At 38.2% G+C, this 16933-nt stretch overlaps 1 protein-coding gene and 1 pseudogene across 4 annotated transcripts; one reads left to right on the top strand and one right to left on the bottom strand.

The window, feature by feature from the left end:
• Positions 1–7890: 7890 nt before the first annotated feature.
• LOC145145652 (25.3 kDa vesicle transport protein SEC22-1-like) lies at positions 7891–9802 on the top strand. Of its 3 annotated transcripts, none has more exons than XM_079074952.1 (6): positions 7891–8114; positions 8530–8732; positions 8810–8970; positions 9052–9198; positions 9297–9373; positions 9489–9802. In XM_079074952.1, exons 2-6 carry the CDS (start codon positions 8545–8547, stop codon positions 9570–9572), a joined length of 657 nt encoding a protein of 218 aa, XP_078931078.1. In that variant the 5' UTR covers positions 7891–8114; positions 8530–8544; the 3' UTR covers positions 9573–9802. The 3 variants fall into 3 exon arrangements, with proteins under 3 accessions (XP_078931078.1, XP_078931077.1, XP_078931076.1); XM_079074951.1 differs by having other exon boundaries at positions 8499–8732; XM_079074950.1 differs by having other exon boundaries at positions 8419–8732.
• Positions 9803–9909: 107 nt separating this feature from the next.
• Positions 9910–12182, bottom strand: LOC145145636 (protein PHYTOCHROME-DEPENDENT LATE-FLOWERING-like; annotated as a pseudogene). The gene is made up of 5 exons (XR_013726604.1): positions 11641–12182; positions 11014–11237; positions 10798–10940; positions 10680–10719; positions 9910–10542 (listed from the first exon to the last, which is right to left on the bottom strand). The product of XR_013726604.1 is annotated as a protein PHYTOCHROME-DEPENDENT LATE-FLOWERING-like (transcript).
• Positions 12183–16933: the final 4751 nt, after the last annotated feature.

The following is a 16933-nucleotide window of genomic DNA, read 5'->3' as shown; positions in this document are numbered from 1 at the left end:
CGCTTGCGCTTAGCAAGCGGTTTAGCAGAGCTCTGGGGGAGCTGGACCGTCCACTTGAGCTTGAGATAGCTGATGACAGGACCATCAGGGTCGCGAGGGTACATAGGGGGTGTTCATGGGCGAAGACAGTAGGGGGGCTGTCGGATGCTCTGTCCCCCTCAATCTCCTTTAAAACTTCAAACTATAAACTATAGTATACATAAATAATCAGGGTACGACAAATTTGAAGCCCACATTTGTTTTTATTTATTTATTCGTGTTAAGCCCTTCCCACTTCCCAGTGCCCTTCCCAATCTTTATTGAAATTTCAATTTCAGTTGTTATATATAGGGTCATGACTATCACTAAAATTAGGGCCCACAACTAAAATCTTATTGACTTCAACCCATTTATTCTAATTACGATTTATCCTTATTTTAATATTATAATTCATCATTGATGGGTCTTTTAACTGCTGATAAACCGACATAGTAAGTAGTTCTTTTATTTTCATTCACAAATGTGGTTTCGCTTAACCAATATAATATGTAACCGCCATTTATACAAAAAAAATTATTATCGTCCAAGATCTTTGTCGGACACAATATAAACCCCCTTATCCTCAAATCCTGGCTCCGCCCCTGGGGGTGTTCGGTGCGGTTATTTGATGAGCAGTTTTCAGTAGATCTGGTTCCTATTCCCCTGCGAGGAAATAAGGTCATAGTGGGTATGGATTGGTTGAGCCCCAATGGGGCAGTGATTGATTGTGAACTGCAGTTAGTGAGGGTTCGCACTCCTAGTGGGGGAGAGTTAGTGATTCAGGGAGAGAGGCCACAGCGCGGACCGATTCTGTGTTCAGCAGCGAGAGCGAGGCGCTACTTTCAGCAGGGTTGCGCGGGGTACGTCGCCTATGTTTTAGATGCCCGGGAGAAGGGCAAGGCGACAGTTGACGATGTACCGGTAGTACGCGAGTACCCGGATGTATTTCCAGAGGATTTGCTTGGGATACCTCCTGAGAGACAGGTTGAGTTCAGGATTGACATGGTTCCTGGTGCGGCTCCAATAGCCAAGGCACCATACCGGTTGGCTCCTCCCGAGATGCAGGAGTTGTCTACGCAGCTGCAAGAGCTGCTAGACAAGGGTTTTATCAGACCGAGCAGTTCACCATGGGGAGCCCCAATCCTGTTTGTGAAGAAGAAGGACAGGTCACACCGTATGTGTATAGATTACCGGGAGTTGAACAAGGTGACGGTGAAGAACCGTTACCCACTTCCGAGGATAGATGACTTGTTTGATCAGCTCCAGGGAGCATCTTGGTTCTCCAAGATTGATTTGCGCTCCGGTTATCATCAGATGCGGGTCAGAGGTGAGGACGTGCAGAAGACCGCTTTTAGGACCCGCTATGGTCATTATGAGTTCATGGTGATGCCATTTGGGCTCACCAACGCACCAGCCGCGTTCATGGATCTCATGAACCGCTTATAAAGACCGATGTTAGATCGGTCTGTGATAGTGTTCATTGACGACATCTTGGTCTATTCCAAGACTCAGGAGCAGCACGAGGAGCACCTGAGGGAGGTACTAGAGACACTGAGGAGGGAGAAACTTTTCGCAAAGTTCTCCAAGTGTGAGTTCTGGTTGCGCGTGGTGCAGTTCCTTGGACACCTCGTCAACCAGAAGGGTATTCTAGTAGATCCGGCCAAGATAGAGGTCGTGATGCAGTGGGAGGTCCCGAGGTCTCCATCTGAGATTCGGAGCTTCCTAGGTTTGGCAGGGTACTACAGGAGATTCATCCAGGATTTCTCCAAGATAGCAGTTCCGCTCACTCGACTGACCAGGAAGTCGGTGGAATTTCGCCGGGGGCCTGAGCAGCAGGCAGCATTTGAGACCCTCAGGCAGAGATTGTGCGAGGCACTGATTCTTACCCTGCTAGAGGGAGTGGATGACTTCGTAGTCTATTGTGATGCTTCGATCACAGGTATAGGAGCAGTGCTGATGCAACGAGGGCACGCGATAGTGTATGCCTCTAGACAGTTGAAGCCTCACGAGGCTAACTATCCGACGCACGATTTAGAGCTGGGGGCAGTGGTGTTAGCCCTCAAGATTTGGAGGCATTACCTCTATGGGGTCCGTTGTACCATTTACACGGATCACAAGAGTCTGAGATACATTATGGATCAGCCGAATCTAAACATGAGGCAGCGTCGGTGGTTAGATGTGGTTAAGGACTATGATTGTGAGATTCTTTATCATCCGGGCAAGGCCAACTTAGTGGCCGGCGCCCTGAGCCGCAAGGCGATGACGGCCCCGATCAGAGATATATGTCTGAGGATGACAGTGATTACTCCATTGTTGGAGCGGATTAGAGAGGCACAAGTTGAGGGCCTAAAAGAGGAAAGACAGAAGTGCGAGAGGATCGTGAGCCGAGTAGCTTCTTTCGATTATGACAGTCGATGATTGTTGACCCTTCATGGGAGAGTTTGGGTGCCGTACTGGGGAGGAGTACGGCAGGTGTTGATGGATGAGGCCCACAAGTCTCGGTTCTCCATCCACCCAGGGGCGACGAAGATGTACAGAGATCTTCGACCCGATTATTGGTGGCCCTGCATGAAGCGGGACGTAGCTTGGTACGTGGAGAGATGCCTGAACTGAAGGAAGGTCAAGGCAGAGCACCAGAGACCCCATGGCAAGATGCAGCCATTAGACATTCCCGTGTGGAAATGGGAGGATATCACCATGGATTTCGTTACTAAGCTTCCCAGGACTGCACGTGGAGTTGACTCGATTTGGGTCATAGTGGATCGGTTGACCAAGAGCGCGCATTTCGTACCGATCCAGGAGAGCATATCGGCCGAGAAGTTAGCCGATATTTATGTGCGAGAGGTTGTGGCACGTCATGGAGTGCCTGTTTCAGTAGTATCAGATCGAGACGTCCGGTTTACTTCCAGGTTTTGGAAGCGGTTCCATGACGAGATAGGGACTCGTCTCCTTTTCAGCACCGTTTTCCACCCTCAGACGGACGGGCAGAGCGAGAGGACGATTCAGACTCTCGAGGACATGCTTCGGGCATGTGTCCTAGATTTTGGTGGCAGTTGGGATACGTACCTTCCATTAGCGGAATTCTCGTATAACAACAGTTACCACTCCAGTATAGACCGGCCTCCCTTTGAGATGCTCTACGGGAGGAAGTGTAGGACCCCAATCTGTTGGGGCGAGGTCGGTCAGAGAGTCATGGGGAGCACTGAGGTGGTGCTTAAGACCACAGAGTTGATACAGCAGGTCCGTAGCCGGCTCCAGACCGCTCAGAGTCGGCAAAAGAGTTACGCCGATAGGAAGCGTTCTGATTTGGAGTTCCAGGTAGGCGATATGGTCCTCCTGAAGGTGTCACCCTAGAAGGGTGTCATTAGGTTCCGGAAGAGGGGCAAGTTGGGCCCCAGATTCATTGGTCCCTTTAGGGTTTTGGTCGGGGTGGGTCGGGTTGCTTATCGGTTAGATCTTCCAGCAGAGCTTAGCCAGATCCACAACACTTTCCATGTGTCTCAGTTACGGAAATGTTTGGTGGATAAGTCAGCAGTTGTATCGTTGGAGGATATTCAGGTTGACATCAGCCTGAATTACATCGAGAGACCAGTTGCGATCTTGGATTGGAAGACGAAGACCTTGAGGAACAAGGTGGTTCAGCTAGTGAAGGTGCAGTGGCAGCACCGGAAGGCTTCGGAATGGACATGGGAGACCGAGGAGGAGATGAGGGAGCATTATCCGGAGTTATTTTCAGATTCAGTAGCAGCAGACTTCGAGGATGAAGTCTAAGATAAGTGGAGGAGAGTTGTAATGCCCCGTTCCTGGTATGTATTTAAAACATTATTTTTCTTTTGATTTTAGAAGCTACTCGACGAGTCAGTGGCCCTAACTCGTCGAGTAGCAGCGAGTTAGCACGTGGAGTAGGCGTGGCGACTCGACGAGTCCATATTTCCGGACTCGGCGAGTCCGCCAGTCTGGATGAAGCCCTAATTTTAGGGAGTGTACCCTATTTAAACACCATTATATCCCCAAACCAGCCTCCTTCACCTCTCAGAGACTTATTCCCGAAACCCTAGCCTCCCTAAAGTGTGTGTGAGTGATTTTTTGCCCTTGTGAAGGAATCTTGGTGCATTGTTGAGCAAGAAGAAGAAGGAGAAAGTAGAAGAACTCAATGAAGAAGAAGTAGATCCAGATTATACTCCTCTTTGGCCATCCTTTCTGGTAATAAAGCTTTCATCTTGGTTGTTGTATTGCTAGATCTAGTTTGTCCCCAAATTGATGGTTTTGAGCTCAAAAACCCCAAATCCCTAGTGATGAAGCTTTGTAATCAAGCCATATCTCGGATCTAGCCTCTCTTGAGTTCCAGGAGCTCAAGAAGGCCACCTTTTGGCAGCCATAGCCTTGTTCTAGACAAGTAACCCCCATTATAGCCAAGTTTGAGTGTTATTGCTTCATTGCATCATAGATACACGTAAAGTTAGCAACTTTACGTGTTCAGATGGTCCCAGAAACCCAGATCTATGAATTGGATGCACTGAAACTGATTAGAATCGGCTGAATAGAAACTGCATGCAAAGGACTCGGCGAGTCGTTCTTCGGACTCGGCGAGTCAGGTCGCGAGTCTTAGATTCCCTGTTCAGCAGTAGCGAGTCTGTTTAGTGAGTGGAGTAAAGACTCAGTGAGTTAAGACATGGATCTGAGTGTAGAGGGACTCAGCGAGTCTACGCCCTGACTCGGCGAGTCCAAGGCAATCTCCTTACCCGTAAGAACAGACTCGACGAGTTGTTTATACAACTCGACGAGTCACAGACTGGACGTGTTCATATGATGAAGGAGGACTCGACGAGTTGTTCATACAACTCGGTGAGTCAGATAAAGGTTGTCTTGATGTTATTATAGAAGGAGAACTCATCGAGTCTTCTCTAAACTCGACGAGTAGAGTCAGGAAGGGGAGTAGAAGGAAAGATAGGGACTCGACGATTTGGCGGCCCAACTCGGCGAGTCAGGTCAACGGATTGTTGACTTTGACCAGGGGTAAAATAGTTATTTTACCCTAAGATTAGTTATCAGTGTCTGATTAAGTGTCTTTTGGGAATTGTAGCCGGGGAGTTACCGGAGCAGCAGTCAGACAGTTCCCGAGCAGCATTTCAGCAGCCAGCCTTGCGAGGTGAGTTTCCTTCCAGTAGGAACGGGTCTACGACCACAATGCTGGCCCGTCTAGTTAGCAGTAGTCCCGGACTTCAGTCCGATGCAGTAGTTCAGTATGTTTGGTGTCTTTGTGATACAGGCATGGTGTGTGTTATGTGTTCCGGACTATGGTCTGATGCAGTATGCAGTATATGTGTTCATATTATATGCTATGATTATGTTATGCTATGTTCAGTCAGTTCCGGACTTCGGTCCGATGCAGTTCCGGACTTCGGTCTGATGCAGTGGGTAAGGCCCTAGTTAGTTCCGGACTTCGGTCCGATGCAGTGGGCAAGGCCCTAGTAGTTCCGGACTTCGGTCGGATGCAGTGGGCAAGGCCCTAGTCAGTTCCGGACTTCGGTCCGATGCAGTGGGCGAGGCCCAGTATGTGCATTATATGTTATTGTATGGTATGTGGTAGTTTGGGGGAGCTCACTAAGCTTTGTGCTTACAGTTTCAGTTTTGGTTTCAGGCACTTCAGCTAGCAAAGGGAAGGGCTCGGGATGATGGCATGGCACACACCACAGTTTTAGCCTGGGAGTTAGACTCTGATATTTTGATATGATCTTGACACTAGTTTCGATTTGATAAATTTATTATGACATTTTGAGATACATGATTCATGGTTTTATCCTTTAATATTTGATATTATGGTTTAGTAAAGTTTTCAAACAAAAAATTTTGGGTTGCATTTTTGGGATGTTACACTTTGTCACTGATTACTTCATCAAAATCAAGACTATCATTCATTGTCTTCAACAACATCAAGTCTGCGGTTCTTGATAAAAACATCGCCATATATTACATAAACAAACTATCCTCCAAGTTTGACTGTTTAGCAAGTATTATTCAACACAAATCTCTTCTTTCAACATGCTTGGAACATGTTCAATGTTGTTACTTAAAGAACAATGTATCATACAAAACCGACCATCACTGTATCCTCACCATGTTAACCATGCGTCATCTCCTACTATGCTTTTTATCGTGATCATTCAATATGGTGGAACATTGATTGATGATGGAATAGGAGGCGAAATGACTACCAACAGTAGTAAAACATTCGTCAACAGCAAGATTAACCCACCCAACAATATGGTTTGGTGTTTATCCCATCACCAAGCCAACATATGACTGATGTTTATTAATAATGTTTCCTTCTTTATAAAGAACTCAAAGACTCAATACTTGTATTACTCGACATATAACAAACAAATCCTAACTACATAATACTCAAAATACTCTTGATAGCTTACACTCTAATAACAAACAAAGAAGTAAACCATAAACTCTAACAAATTAGAGAAATCCTAATAACAAGTTAACATGGTACAAATGAAGAACTCAACACATTAAGTACTTCATTTACATTTTCGTCGGATTCAGTCTAGGTACACATGATCCATGTGTTCGGAAGGTTTGTCGTAAATCGAGCCCTAGTCCATAAGTTTCAATACTTCACAACTTTAGGCCCTACAGCTCTTTAACACTTCAGCAAAACAACCCCTTCACTTCTAGCATAATTACATCTCAACCCTGCAACTATAAAAGCATTGCGGCTGTAGTCCTTTAAGTCTAGTGTCTTTGCATATTTAGTTATCATTGCTTCCACTTTTAATCCTCGATCCTTGATAAACCAACATTTGTTTTCGAGTCCAACTTAAGAAGAGAAAGAGAAACAAAGAAACTAGAAAAAAAAATGAGAAATTGTCTTGTTTTTTAGATTTTTTTTTTGGATAGAATTGGAAAGAATAGAAAATATCTTGTTTTCTTCCCATTATTTTCCTTTCTTTACTAAAACTCGGAAATTAGGTGTTACAAACAAACCTACAAAAAAAATTAACACAAGTTATTATATGAAAAGATTGGGAAATTTTGAGGATGTCTGAGATTTCATTTAAAAACTATTGACTTTTTCTTTAAAGTCAATAAGTCAAAAAAGTGTTTGAAAATATAAAAAGAACTTTTAAAATAATTTTTCATCGACCTTTCAAAGAATAGATTTTAATAAGTTAGGATTTTTAATTTTTCAAAACTTCTTATAATTTTTCAAAACTTCTTATGACTTTTTCTCACTGACAAAGTTAATCTAAACATTTTTTAAAAAACTTCTTTTATCACCACCATAAATCAAATTCTTTTTGCCTAAAAGTCATTTTAATGTTCAAAATGAATCCAAACATCATATAAATATTTTCGAAAATTGGAAAACATTCTTTTTATATTTTAACACTCATGTTAACCCTTCATCTTAAGCCCTCCACACCAACCATCATTGAAGTCATATTTGGAAATATCAAGGTGAAGATCAAACCATGTCGGCATGTTCCATCATTGAAGTGAGATCTAACTAAAACACCAATCTACAACGTTGGAAAATGTGTGATATCGAATATACCTAGTGAACCCCAAGACCGAACATAGCCGGTAAATACGATAGAACTTGATAATACATATAAGATGAATATGTCCGGTTATATACATAGAACATAATTCTCTTATCGTAAACAAGAATTATGTCTTGTGTATTTTCTAATAAAAAAATTATATGCTCAAGCTCGACACATGACCAACCTAATGGTATTCAGTTCAAAAAATAAAAAAATAAAATAAAAAACTTTTTATTTACCGACAAAATAAGAAAATTAAATTCTTTAACGAATAGACAATAATTTAATGAATGGCAACACAATTTAGAAATTCGCGTTTTACTAGTATTTCGGTATTCTGCGTTTCTTCGTAGAGTCGTTCTCCTACTGTATCCCCAAATATCAATTGCCCTTTCAAAAACCCTATTATCGTCTTCGATTACCATTCAATTTTTCAGGATTTTGAACATTCTCGTTGTATATCGATTTTATATCCGTAGATACGATCCACTATAGATTGGATCATCAAAACGCATGATAAGTACTTGAATAATTCAGGTAATTTTTCTGTTTCCTATTGTATATGTTTCAACTATTCTTATTTGCATTAGATTTTTTCTCGGATGAATATGAAATTATACTCACCTGAATCGAGTCGAGTATCAGTATATGCTTGATCTCTATGCTGATTCATCCATAAAGGTTAATTCCTTGCTGCTTGGGTCGTAATTGTTCTTTAAATCTCTAATGTGTTTGATCGGAGTCAACTGCTCTTGATCTTGGTTTTCTCTATGTCTAAATGATGATACTACTATTTCTTCTCCTTCAAAACGATTGATCCATTAAGCGTTCAATTATATAGGGCGTCTTTGTGAAGAACTGGCGCTAGCATCTCAAACAAATTTCTATTAGCTTAATCTGCTATAAAACTCTTGACGACAGATCTGTAAACGAATGCTTGTGTGATTGATAGCTTCTCAAAGTAAAGATGGTGAAGCTGACAATGATTGCCCGTGTCACTGATGGCCTTCCGCTAGCTGAAGGACTGGATGATGGGCGTGATATGCAGGATGCAGAGTTCTACAAACAGCAAGTCAAGGCATTGTTCAAGAACCTTTCAAGGGGACAAAACGAACCCTCAAGAATGTCTATCGAAACTGGCTCTTATGTTTTCCAGTATCCTTCATTTACTCTAAACTTGATCTCTCCTTTCTGCTTTCAAATTTTCCCTTTCCTTAACCTAGTTTTATCAGCTATATAATTGAAGGGCGAGTATGTTATTTGACAATGTGTGATCGTGCTTATCCAAAGAAACTTGCCTTCCAATATCTTGAAGATCTAAAGAATGAATTTGAACGTGGTTATGAAAATCAAATTGAAACTGCTGCAAGGCCATATGCTTTCATTAAATTTGGTAACTTTACATGTTTTATATTTCATTTACAGGTAATCCCTTTATGTTAACCAACACTTTGTTCTTCCATTTGTTGAATAGATACATTTATACAGAGGACTAAGAAACTGTATCAGGACACAAGAACTCAGAGGAACATTTCTAAGTTGAATGATGAACTCTATGAAGTTCACCAGATTATGACTCGTAATGTACAGGAAGTTCTTGGTGTTGGTGAAAAATTGGACCGTAAGTTTTTTTCTCTTTAGCCTTGATTTTTAGGGTTCTTAGTTGAAAAATCTATTATTTCTTATCCTAAATTAGATTTGTTGAATCATAAACTGCAGAGGTGAGTCAAATGTCAAGCCGTCTAACATCAGATACTCGTGTATATGCTGATAAAGCAAGAGACTTAAATCGACAGGTTGGTTTCTTTTGGTTATAATTTGATGAGATCTTTGATTCTTGAAGAATATAATTTTGGGGTGTAAATGTTAACACCTTCTGTTTTGTGTGTGTGTGTGTGTGTGTGTGTTTAGGCTTTGATCAAGAAGTGGGCACCTGTTGCAATTGTCCTTGGAGTTGTTATCATACTGTTCTGGCTCAAAGGGAAGATATGGTGATATGTCATGGCATTGGCATGGAAATGTTCTTCCATTTTTAATTAGTTCCATTTACAGAGAGGTTTTAAGTTAATTTCTGTTGCATTATCCATCTGCCACCTTCGAATGGAAATTTTTGTTTTTACATTTCACTGACAAGTATTCACTTTTGCATAGGTTTTTACATGAATTTGTTCTTATATTATGCCTGTAATGTTTTTTATATGAAACTCTTTTAAATTTATTCTTAACAGATCCCTTCTATTTAACAGTAAGTATTAAATACTATAATTGCAACAAAAGCAAAGCAAACATGAAAATAATCCAAACTTTATTTATAGTATACTGAACCAAGCAATGGAGTTTTTATCATTTTGACCTACAAATGTACTTGTCAAAAAGTTGCATAGCTTTTTACAAACTGAGATCTGATATCTCAACAGTTCACAAATCCATCCTACCTCCACCACCACTCATATGAGGGTGATGTGGCATTCCAATAGAAAAAGTTTGTAAATGCAACTGGTTCATATACGGGTTCCTTTGCATAGGATTCATACTAATACCATGATAACCCATCACTGGAAAACCTCTGATATTACCAGATCGCCCTCCAGTAACATGTGTTGTACTTCCGTGTACCATTCTGTTAGCCATGATAGCAGCAGCCTGTTCTTGTGTTAGTTGCCCCGTTCCCATTCCCATCATCATCATCATCTTCTTCTGATTTTGAGCTTGTTGCTGTTGGTGTAAAAATCTGAAGTTGTGGTGGCAACCCCTTATAATCACCCAAGTGGTGAATGTTTGAATTCAAATGAGGCAGTGGATTTGATGATCTTTGGAGGTGTTGTTGATGATAAAGAGATGATTGTTGTTCAACTTCAGATTCAAGAATTGGCTGAATCTCAGTTTTGACCAACAGTCCAGGACTAGTGTTGGGTTGACCACCCTGGACATGGTCACCTTCTACATGATGACCTTCACGCAACATCTGCATCAACAAAATTATAAACAAATTGCTAATTTCTAAAGAAAAACTATTACGAGTTGCATATATCTATTATGGGTAGAAACATGTAAGCAGGTTGTTATTTTATAAAAATGTCATGAACTCAATGACATACATACCTGAGAGCAGAACTCGGCTTGCAAACAAGTCCGCAGTATGCTGTTTGACCAAATTCAAACCATAACTCAGAATGATGTCAAAATTAAATAAAATTTAATACCAAAAAAAATTACTCACTGTATTTGGAAGTGTATGAAGAAGTTGCTCTTCTGCCAAGTCATCAGAATCATCCAGCTCACCATAATGCACTGCGACAGTGCCACCACTTGTTTTTTCAGATAACATCAGTCTAGTTCGCAACTTGGGAACCAATCCATTTTCTGAATAAATAAATAAATGATGAACAAATCATATAATAATTAAGGGCTACTTAAGTACAAATTTTGTAGTAACCTTGTGACACATAACCAGCCTTCACGAACTTCAAAACCCTAGTCTTGCAAACGTTCATGCTCCCACCCACAAGTGACATGGACAGCGGCATTTTACATGTTTCATCTTTTAAACTGTTGTCGTTATCCTCATCATTTAAAAGACAATCAAACAGCTGTGGAATAGGAAAACTTAAAATTCTTTTGTATCCATCCATATTCTTCTTTTTTCTATTGGGCCCAACCCTGAAACAGTAACAATACATCAAAATATGCTCAAATTACCATATATATATATATATATATATATATATATATATATATATATATATATATATATATATATATAATTCAGAGACCGAAAAAGTTAATTGTGCAAATAAACCAGTGATACCTTGCACCCAATGTTTTAAAACTCGGGTTTTTAGTTGACCCGGTGTGATGACCGGTTCACGGGTCAACCGGTTGAACCGCCGGGTCAACCGGTTGAACCGCCGGGTCAACCCGGTTTATGGTATTTTTCTATTTTCTTATATTTTTATTTTCCTACATACTACATAGACATATAATACCAATAATTTGATGTCAACAGAGTTTAATCTAAACACAACAAACAAGGAAAACAAGGACAGGAAAACAGAAAACTCACCTGGAGAAGAACGAAATCGCTGGGCTCGCTGCTTCAGTCTCCTTCAGCGACTATAGTTCAGTCGCTGCTGATGTCGTTCCTTGGTCGCTGCTTTCTTTCTTCCAATCACTTTTCTTTCTCAGAGGAGACGAGTTTGTTTTGCCTGGAGAGAGCCAATCTCACTTAATTATCCAAGCCCTAATAAACGGGCCAATCCGGGTTTTTAGCGGTTCGAAATACCCGGTTCAACCGAGGTTTAGTGTAAACCCGGCCGGTTCGATCCGGTCGGTATTTTTACAAAAGTCCGCTCTAATTTGACCCGCCTTTTATCCCGGGTCACGGTCCAATGCGGTCGGTATTTTTACAAAAGTCCGCTCTAATTTGACCCGCCTTTTATCCCGGGTCACGGTCCAACCGGTTGAACCGGCCGGGTCGACCCGGGTTTTAAAACATTGCTTGCACCCAACATGTGGAGTTTGGAAAACCTATCAAACTCACTTCTATCAATCTCTTTTCCAACATTAGAAGGAGACCCTACTCCACTTATTGCCGCCACTTGTCCATGGTGGTGCCGCCAACTGGCTCTTGTTTCACAGGCATGTTTTTCCAGAGGGATTCAGGTGCATCGATGCTATCTAATATCCGTTGTTTTTGATTGCTATAAACAGATGTATGATTTGACTTTGACCTAGCTCTTTTATTTACATTGCCCGTGGAAGACAACTTGCCATCTTCATTTCCCTTCTTACCATGAACAGGAGGCATAATCAAGCTTAAACTATCACTGGTTTTAGGCCTCTTTTCTGGAACATTCACATTATCAAGCTTCCCCTGTGTCTGATTCTCAGATACAGTAACAACTCCATATATTTGCCTCAATCTCTTCTTTCTTATATCAGGAATATTCAGATTTAGCTTTAAGGAAGTTGGCTCCTTACACAGTCTGTTTAAGTTTGGAGTCGGGTCCAGACAAAGTGTTGGTTTTAGGGCTTTTAATATCCGCGACTCCGCTTCTGGAATCCAATTTTGCATTAAATGTTAGATTCTTTCTTGCGTATTTCTTTTAAAGAAATTGGAAAGTGTATCGAATGTTTACCAATAAATCACCATATGTCCAAGCACTATCAGAAAACTGATCCATATCTTTCACCACATTATTCAATGACATCTTAAGAGATACTTTGGTAATACATGGAGAAACAACTGTAGAAAGACCATTAACTCCTTGTTCACGGAAGTCTCGCACCTTCAATAATTCATACTTTCACAAAAAATGGAAATTTTTTAAATTAAAAAAAAAAAGTATGAATTATGATTACTTGCCTCGCACACAACTGCTCCATTACTGAATTTGAAAGGTATATCATCCAAAAAATATGCAGGAAGTCTACCACATTCGATTGCCTTCAAGTATACAAGAGAAATAGTTAATGAAAGGAATGAAAGGAAAAGTTACTTCAATATGTATACAGTTAAAACAAAATACTTACTGCAAACAGATTTTCAGATGTCCTATCATAAGGGAACAAAAGCTTTGGGTCATTTTGTATAGCATTTTGATGGACAATGTTACCCTAAAAGTACATGCAGAAAGGAGTTAGTAGTAAATGGAATGTAATATAAGTTAAAGATTCCAAAACAAACCTCAGATGGGTTTTTGATTGTATATCCATCCGGGAAGATGTTTAATATAAAGGATACTTCTGCATCTAAGAAACATAAAATGGAGATTTAGAGAAACATATCTGCAAAGGGAAATAGTTTTAAAGAAAGAATGCAAGTAAATATTTCATGATGCCAAAATACCTAAAATTCCAGCAATATCGTCATCATCTTCGGTGTCATCAACCTGTATGAAAAATAATGCAGCTTTCATTATTGATCTTTCACAAAAATGTTTGAATTGCAAAATTATAAATGGTGGAACGCATACTACTATCATGTATAAACTTTCTAATAATTCATCACTTTTGCTAGATCGTAACGCATAAGCATGTCAGTGAAAAGGGAGTTTTACTGAAATTCATGCACGCAAGATATATTACTATATTCTATACAATCTATTCAAACAAAATAGATACTAGATACTTGGAGCAATTCATACATCCAATGATTCAAATCGATTAAATGTCTCTATACTAATAAATTTTGGGCTAAACATATGTGGGACAGAGTACAATATAACACAAACCAGTTACGATCCTCTCTAAATGAACGTTAACTGATACTTAATTTGAACAGGGAAAGAATAATCTATATACCGATCTCTTTCGCGAACTAGGGGGTTGAATATGAGGAAGTTGAGGAGGAGCATCAACTTTGTGGCTGTCTTCTAGAACAGAAGAAGGGGATTCAGGTTTGGGTTTTAGGCGAAATCGGGTTCCTTTCTTTGACACCTTGAAAGAAACCGCCATTGTAATACGGAAATTGGAGGGGAAAAACTATATTGGTCAGTTGTGATCGGAGTGTTTCACAAGTGGATCGATAAACCCCGGCGATGAAAACCGTATGAGGGTTCGTAATTACAACACCGTCGCCATAGATGGCGGAAAGGTCCGAGATTTGAATTTGATGGGCGATTTGGGGTTTTTGAAAGGAGCGAGTGATGCAACTAATGTTTGGATTTTAGAGTTGATTCTGCATGTATTTTCTTCAACCCTTTGCCCCCACGTTTCATACATAACCCACGACCAATAAAATTAATAAAAAACATAAGAAATTTACAAAATTAGTCAAATACACTCATTACCTTACAAATTTAGCCAAAAAAATAGAAATTGCAAAAATAACCACTAAATTCGCAGATAGAAATGCCCCATCTGCGATTTTGGCTTTCCATCTGCGAATGTACAAGTGCCTAAAGCACAACATTCGCAGATGGAAAAGTCAATCAGCGATTTTTACTGTTCATCTGCGATTTTCGAGGTGAAAATCTATAAAACGGTTTTTTTTTCTTCATTTTTCACTCTTCAATATACAAAAACTCTCTCTCTCGGGGATTCCTTTTGACGGTTTCTTGAAGAAAATTGACGATTATTTCAAAAATCCCGAAAATATTGTTAGATTTAACTTTTTTTATGTTTTAATTAACATTTATTTAGTATATGTCTTTATTATTTTATTATTTATTGTATTAGTTAGTGAAAAAAAAAATGAAATTATATTGTTTGTGATATGGTAATTTTGTTGTATTTGATAGTTTTAATATTTGTTATTAGTAAACTTGAAGTTTAAATGCTATTTTGTTAGTGGTTGTATGAATGTACAAGTAGAGACTGCGTAGAGTGTGCATCGGATAGTTGTATATTTAGTAAAATGGTTAGAATATGCTAATTTTTTAAGTTATTAGTTAAATAAATTGTTAGAATAATGTTTACAATATGTTTTGGTTAGTGGTTTAAGTTCATAAATTGATATAGCATGGTTAGAATATGTTATTTGTCGTTTGTATAGTTGTTGTATAACTTGAAAATTCTATATTCTTATCGTATAATTGTTTTTATAAATTGAAAAATGGTTAAAATAATGTTTACAATATGTGTACAATAGTCGTTTGTATATTTGTCGTATAAATTGAAAATTTATATATATTTGTTGGTGAAGTATAAAAAATTTTATAGTATGGTTAAAAAATTTTATAATATGTGTACAATAGTCGTTTGTATATTTTTCGTATAACTTGAAAATTTATATATATTTGTTGTTTTAGTAGAAAAAAATTTATAGTATGGTTAGAAAATGTTATTTTATATAATTTGAAAGTTAAAAATTGTTTGTATATTTGTCGTATAACTTGAAAAATTGTTAATTTAGTTGTCGTTTTAGTTGAAAAATTGTTTGTTTATATGGTTAGAAAATGTTATTTTATATAATTAGAAAGATAAAAATCGTTTGTATATTTGTCGTATAACTTGGAAAATTGTTTATATAGTTGTCGTTTTAGTTGAAAAATTGTTATAGTATGTTATTGTTTTTAGCGTAAATATATAAATTATTTATTAAATATTTGTATATGCATTATTATTATTGTTTATGTTATTATTGCATTTAATAATCATATATTTTAAAATGAAATAGTTTTTTAGTTTTTTAATATGTTATTATGTTTTGTGCAGCATGATTATAATAATTTCAATGTAAAAGCTATTGTAAACTTAAAAGGATCGGGGTGTAACATATGGGAAGTATTTGAAGTGTTAGATGGTGTCAGACGTGATATATTTAGAGATACGGTATTTGGTTACTTGTTGGACGTCCCTCGTTTACAAGGGGACGGATTGCTGTTCCACAAAATGTTCCTTCATCAGATACGGCCGAACGTTGTTTTATCTCCAGATGGAATAAAACGGTTATATTTTAGAGTAGGCGATACGAAAATGGTATATGGGCCGGAAGAGTTTTGTTTGATAACCGAGTTGAAATTTGGGGAGTATCAAAAAAATATCGGGAAAAAAGTGTCAGAAAAAATAGTTAGTAGTAAAAAAAGATGTTTATTGCGTGAGCGACTATTTCCGAACTATACAAATAGTTCGGTGAAAATCGGTGACCTGAAAAGTTTTATTTTAAATCAACCATTCTTAGAAGTTGACGACGCCGATGCAGTTAGAGTATGTTTGATATACATTTTGTGTGAAGGTTTTTTGGGAAAAGAAATAAATGATCGGGTGTCACAAGATTGGTTTTTTTTGGCTGAGAATTTGGATGTCTGGAACAGATATTTTTTGTTTAATTTGAAAGGTTTATATTATTAAGACAAAATTGCAAAAATGGTCCCTGTGGTTTGTCAATTTCTGTGGGTAAGGTCCAAAAAAAAAGTTTATTAGCAAAAAAGGTCCCTAATTGATGGTTTTGTTGTAGTTATGATCCCTACCTCGTTAAGTTTAACAGCATGGTTGTTAACTTTTGGCAAATGACGGATTTACCCCTGGGACTATTTTTGCAGTTTTATCTTTTTACCAAACAACAAGGACCAATTATGCAAATTTTCTTTTTCATTTTATTGAATTATTAAATAATTGAATTACTTTTTTCTTTTTAACTTTTTTCTTATTGTATTATTTTTTATTGGATTATTATATACTAATAAATATTATATTTAATATATTATATTTATATATTAATAAATATTACTTTTTTTTATTATTAACTTTTTTTAATTAATTTTTTTTTAATTTCTTCTTTATTGCATTAATTCTTTTTTGTTGGATTATTATATATTAATAAATATCATTTTTAACATATAATATTTATCGATTAGTAAGTGTTATTTTATTGGATTATTACAATCATTTAATTATTTTTTTTTATTTTTTTT

This window comes from Lactuca virosa, chromosome 1 (genome assembly GCF_052849685.1).
Source record: "Lactuca virosa cultivar CGN04683 chromosome 1, Lactuca_virosa_CGN04683_v6, whole genome shotgun sequence".
NCBI lineage: Eukaryota > Viridiplantae > Streptophyta > Magnoliopsida > Asterales > Asteraceae > Lactuca > Lactuca virosa.
The sequence above is the reverse complement of the archived record's forward strand: the minus strand, read 5'-3'. Positions and strand labels throughout refer to the sequence as shown.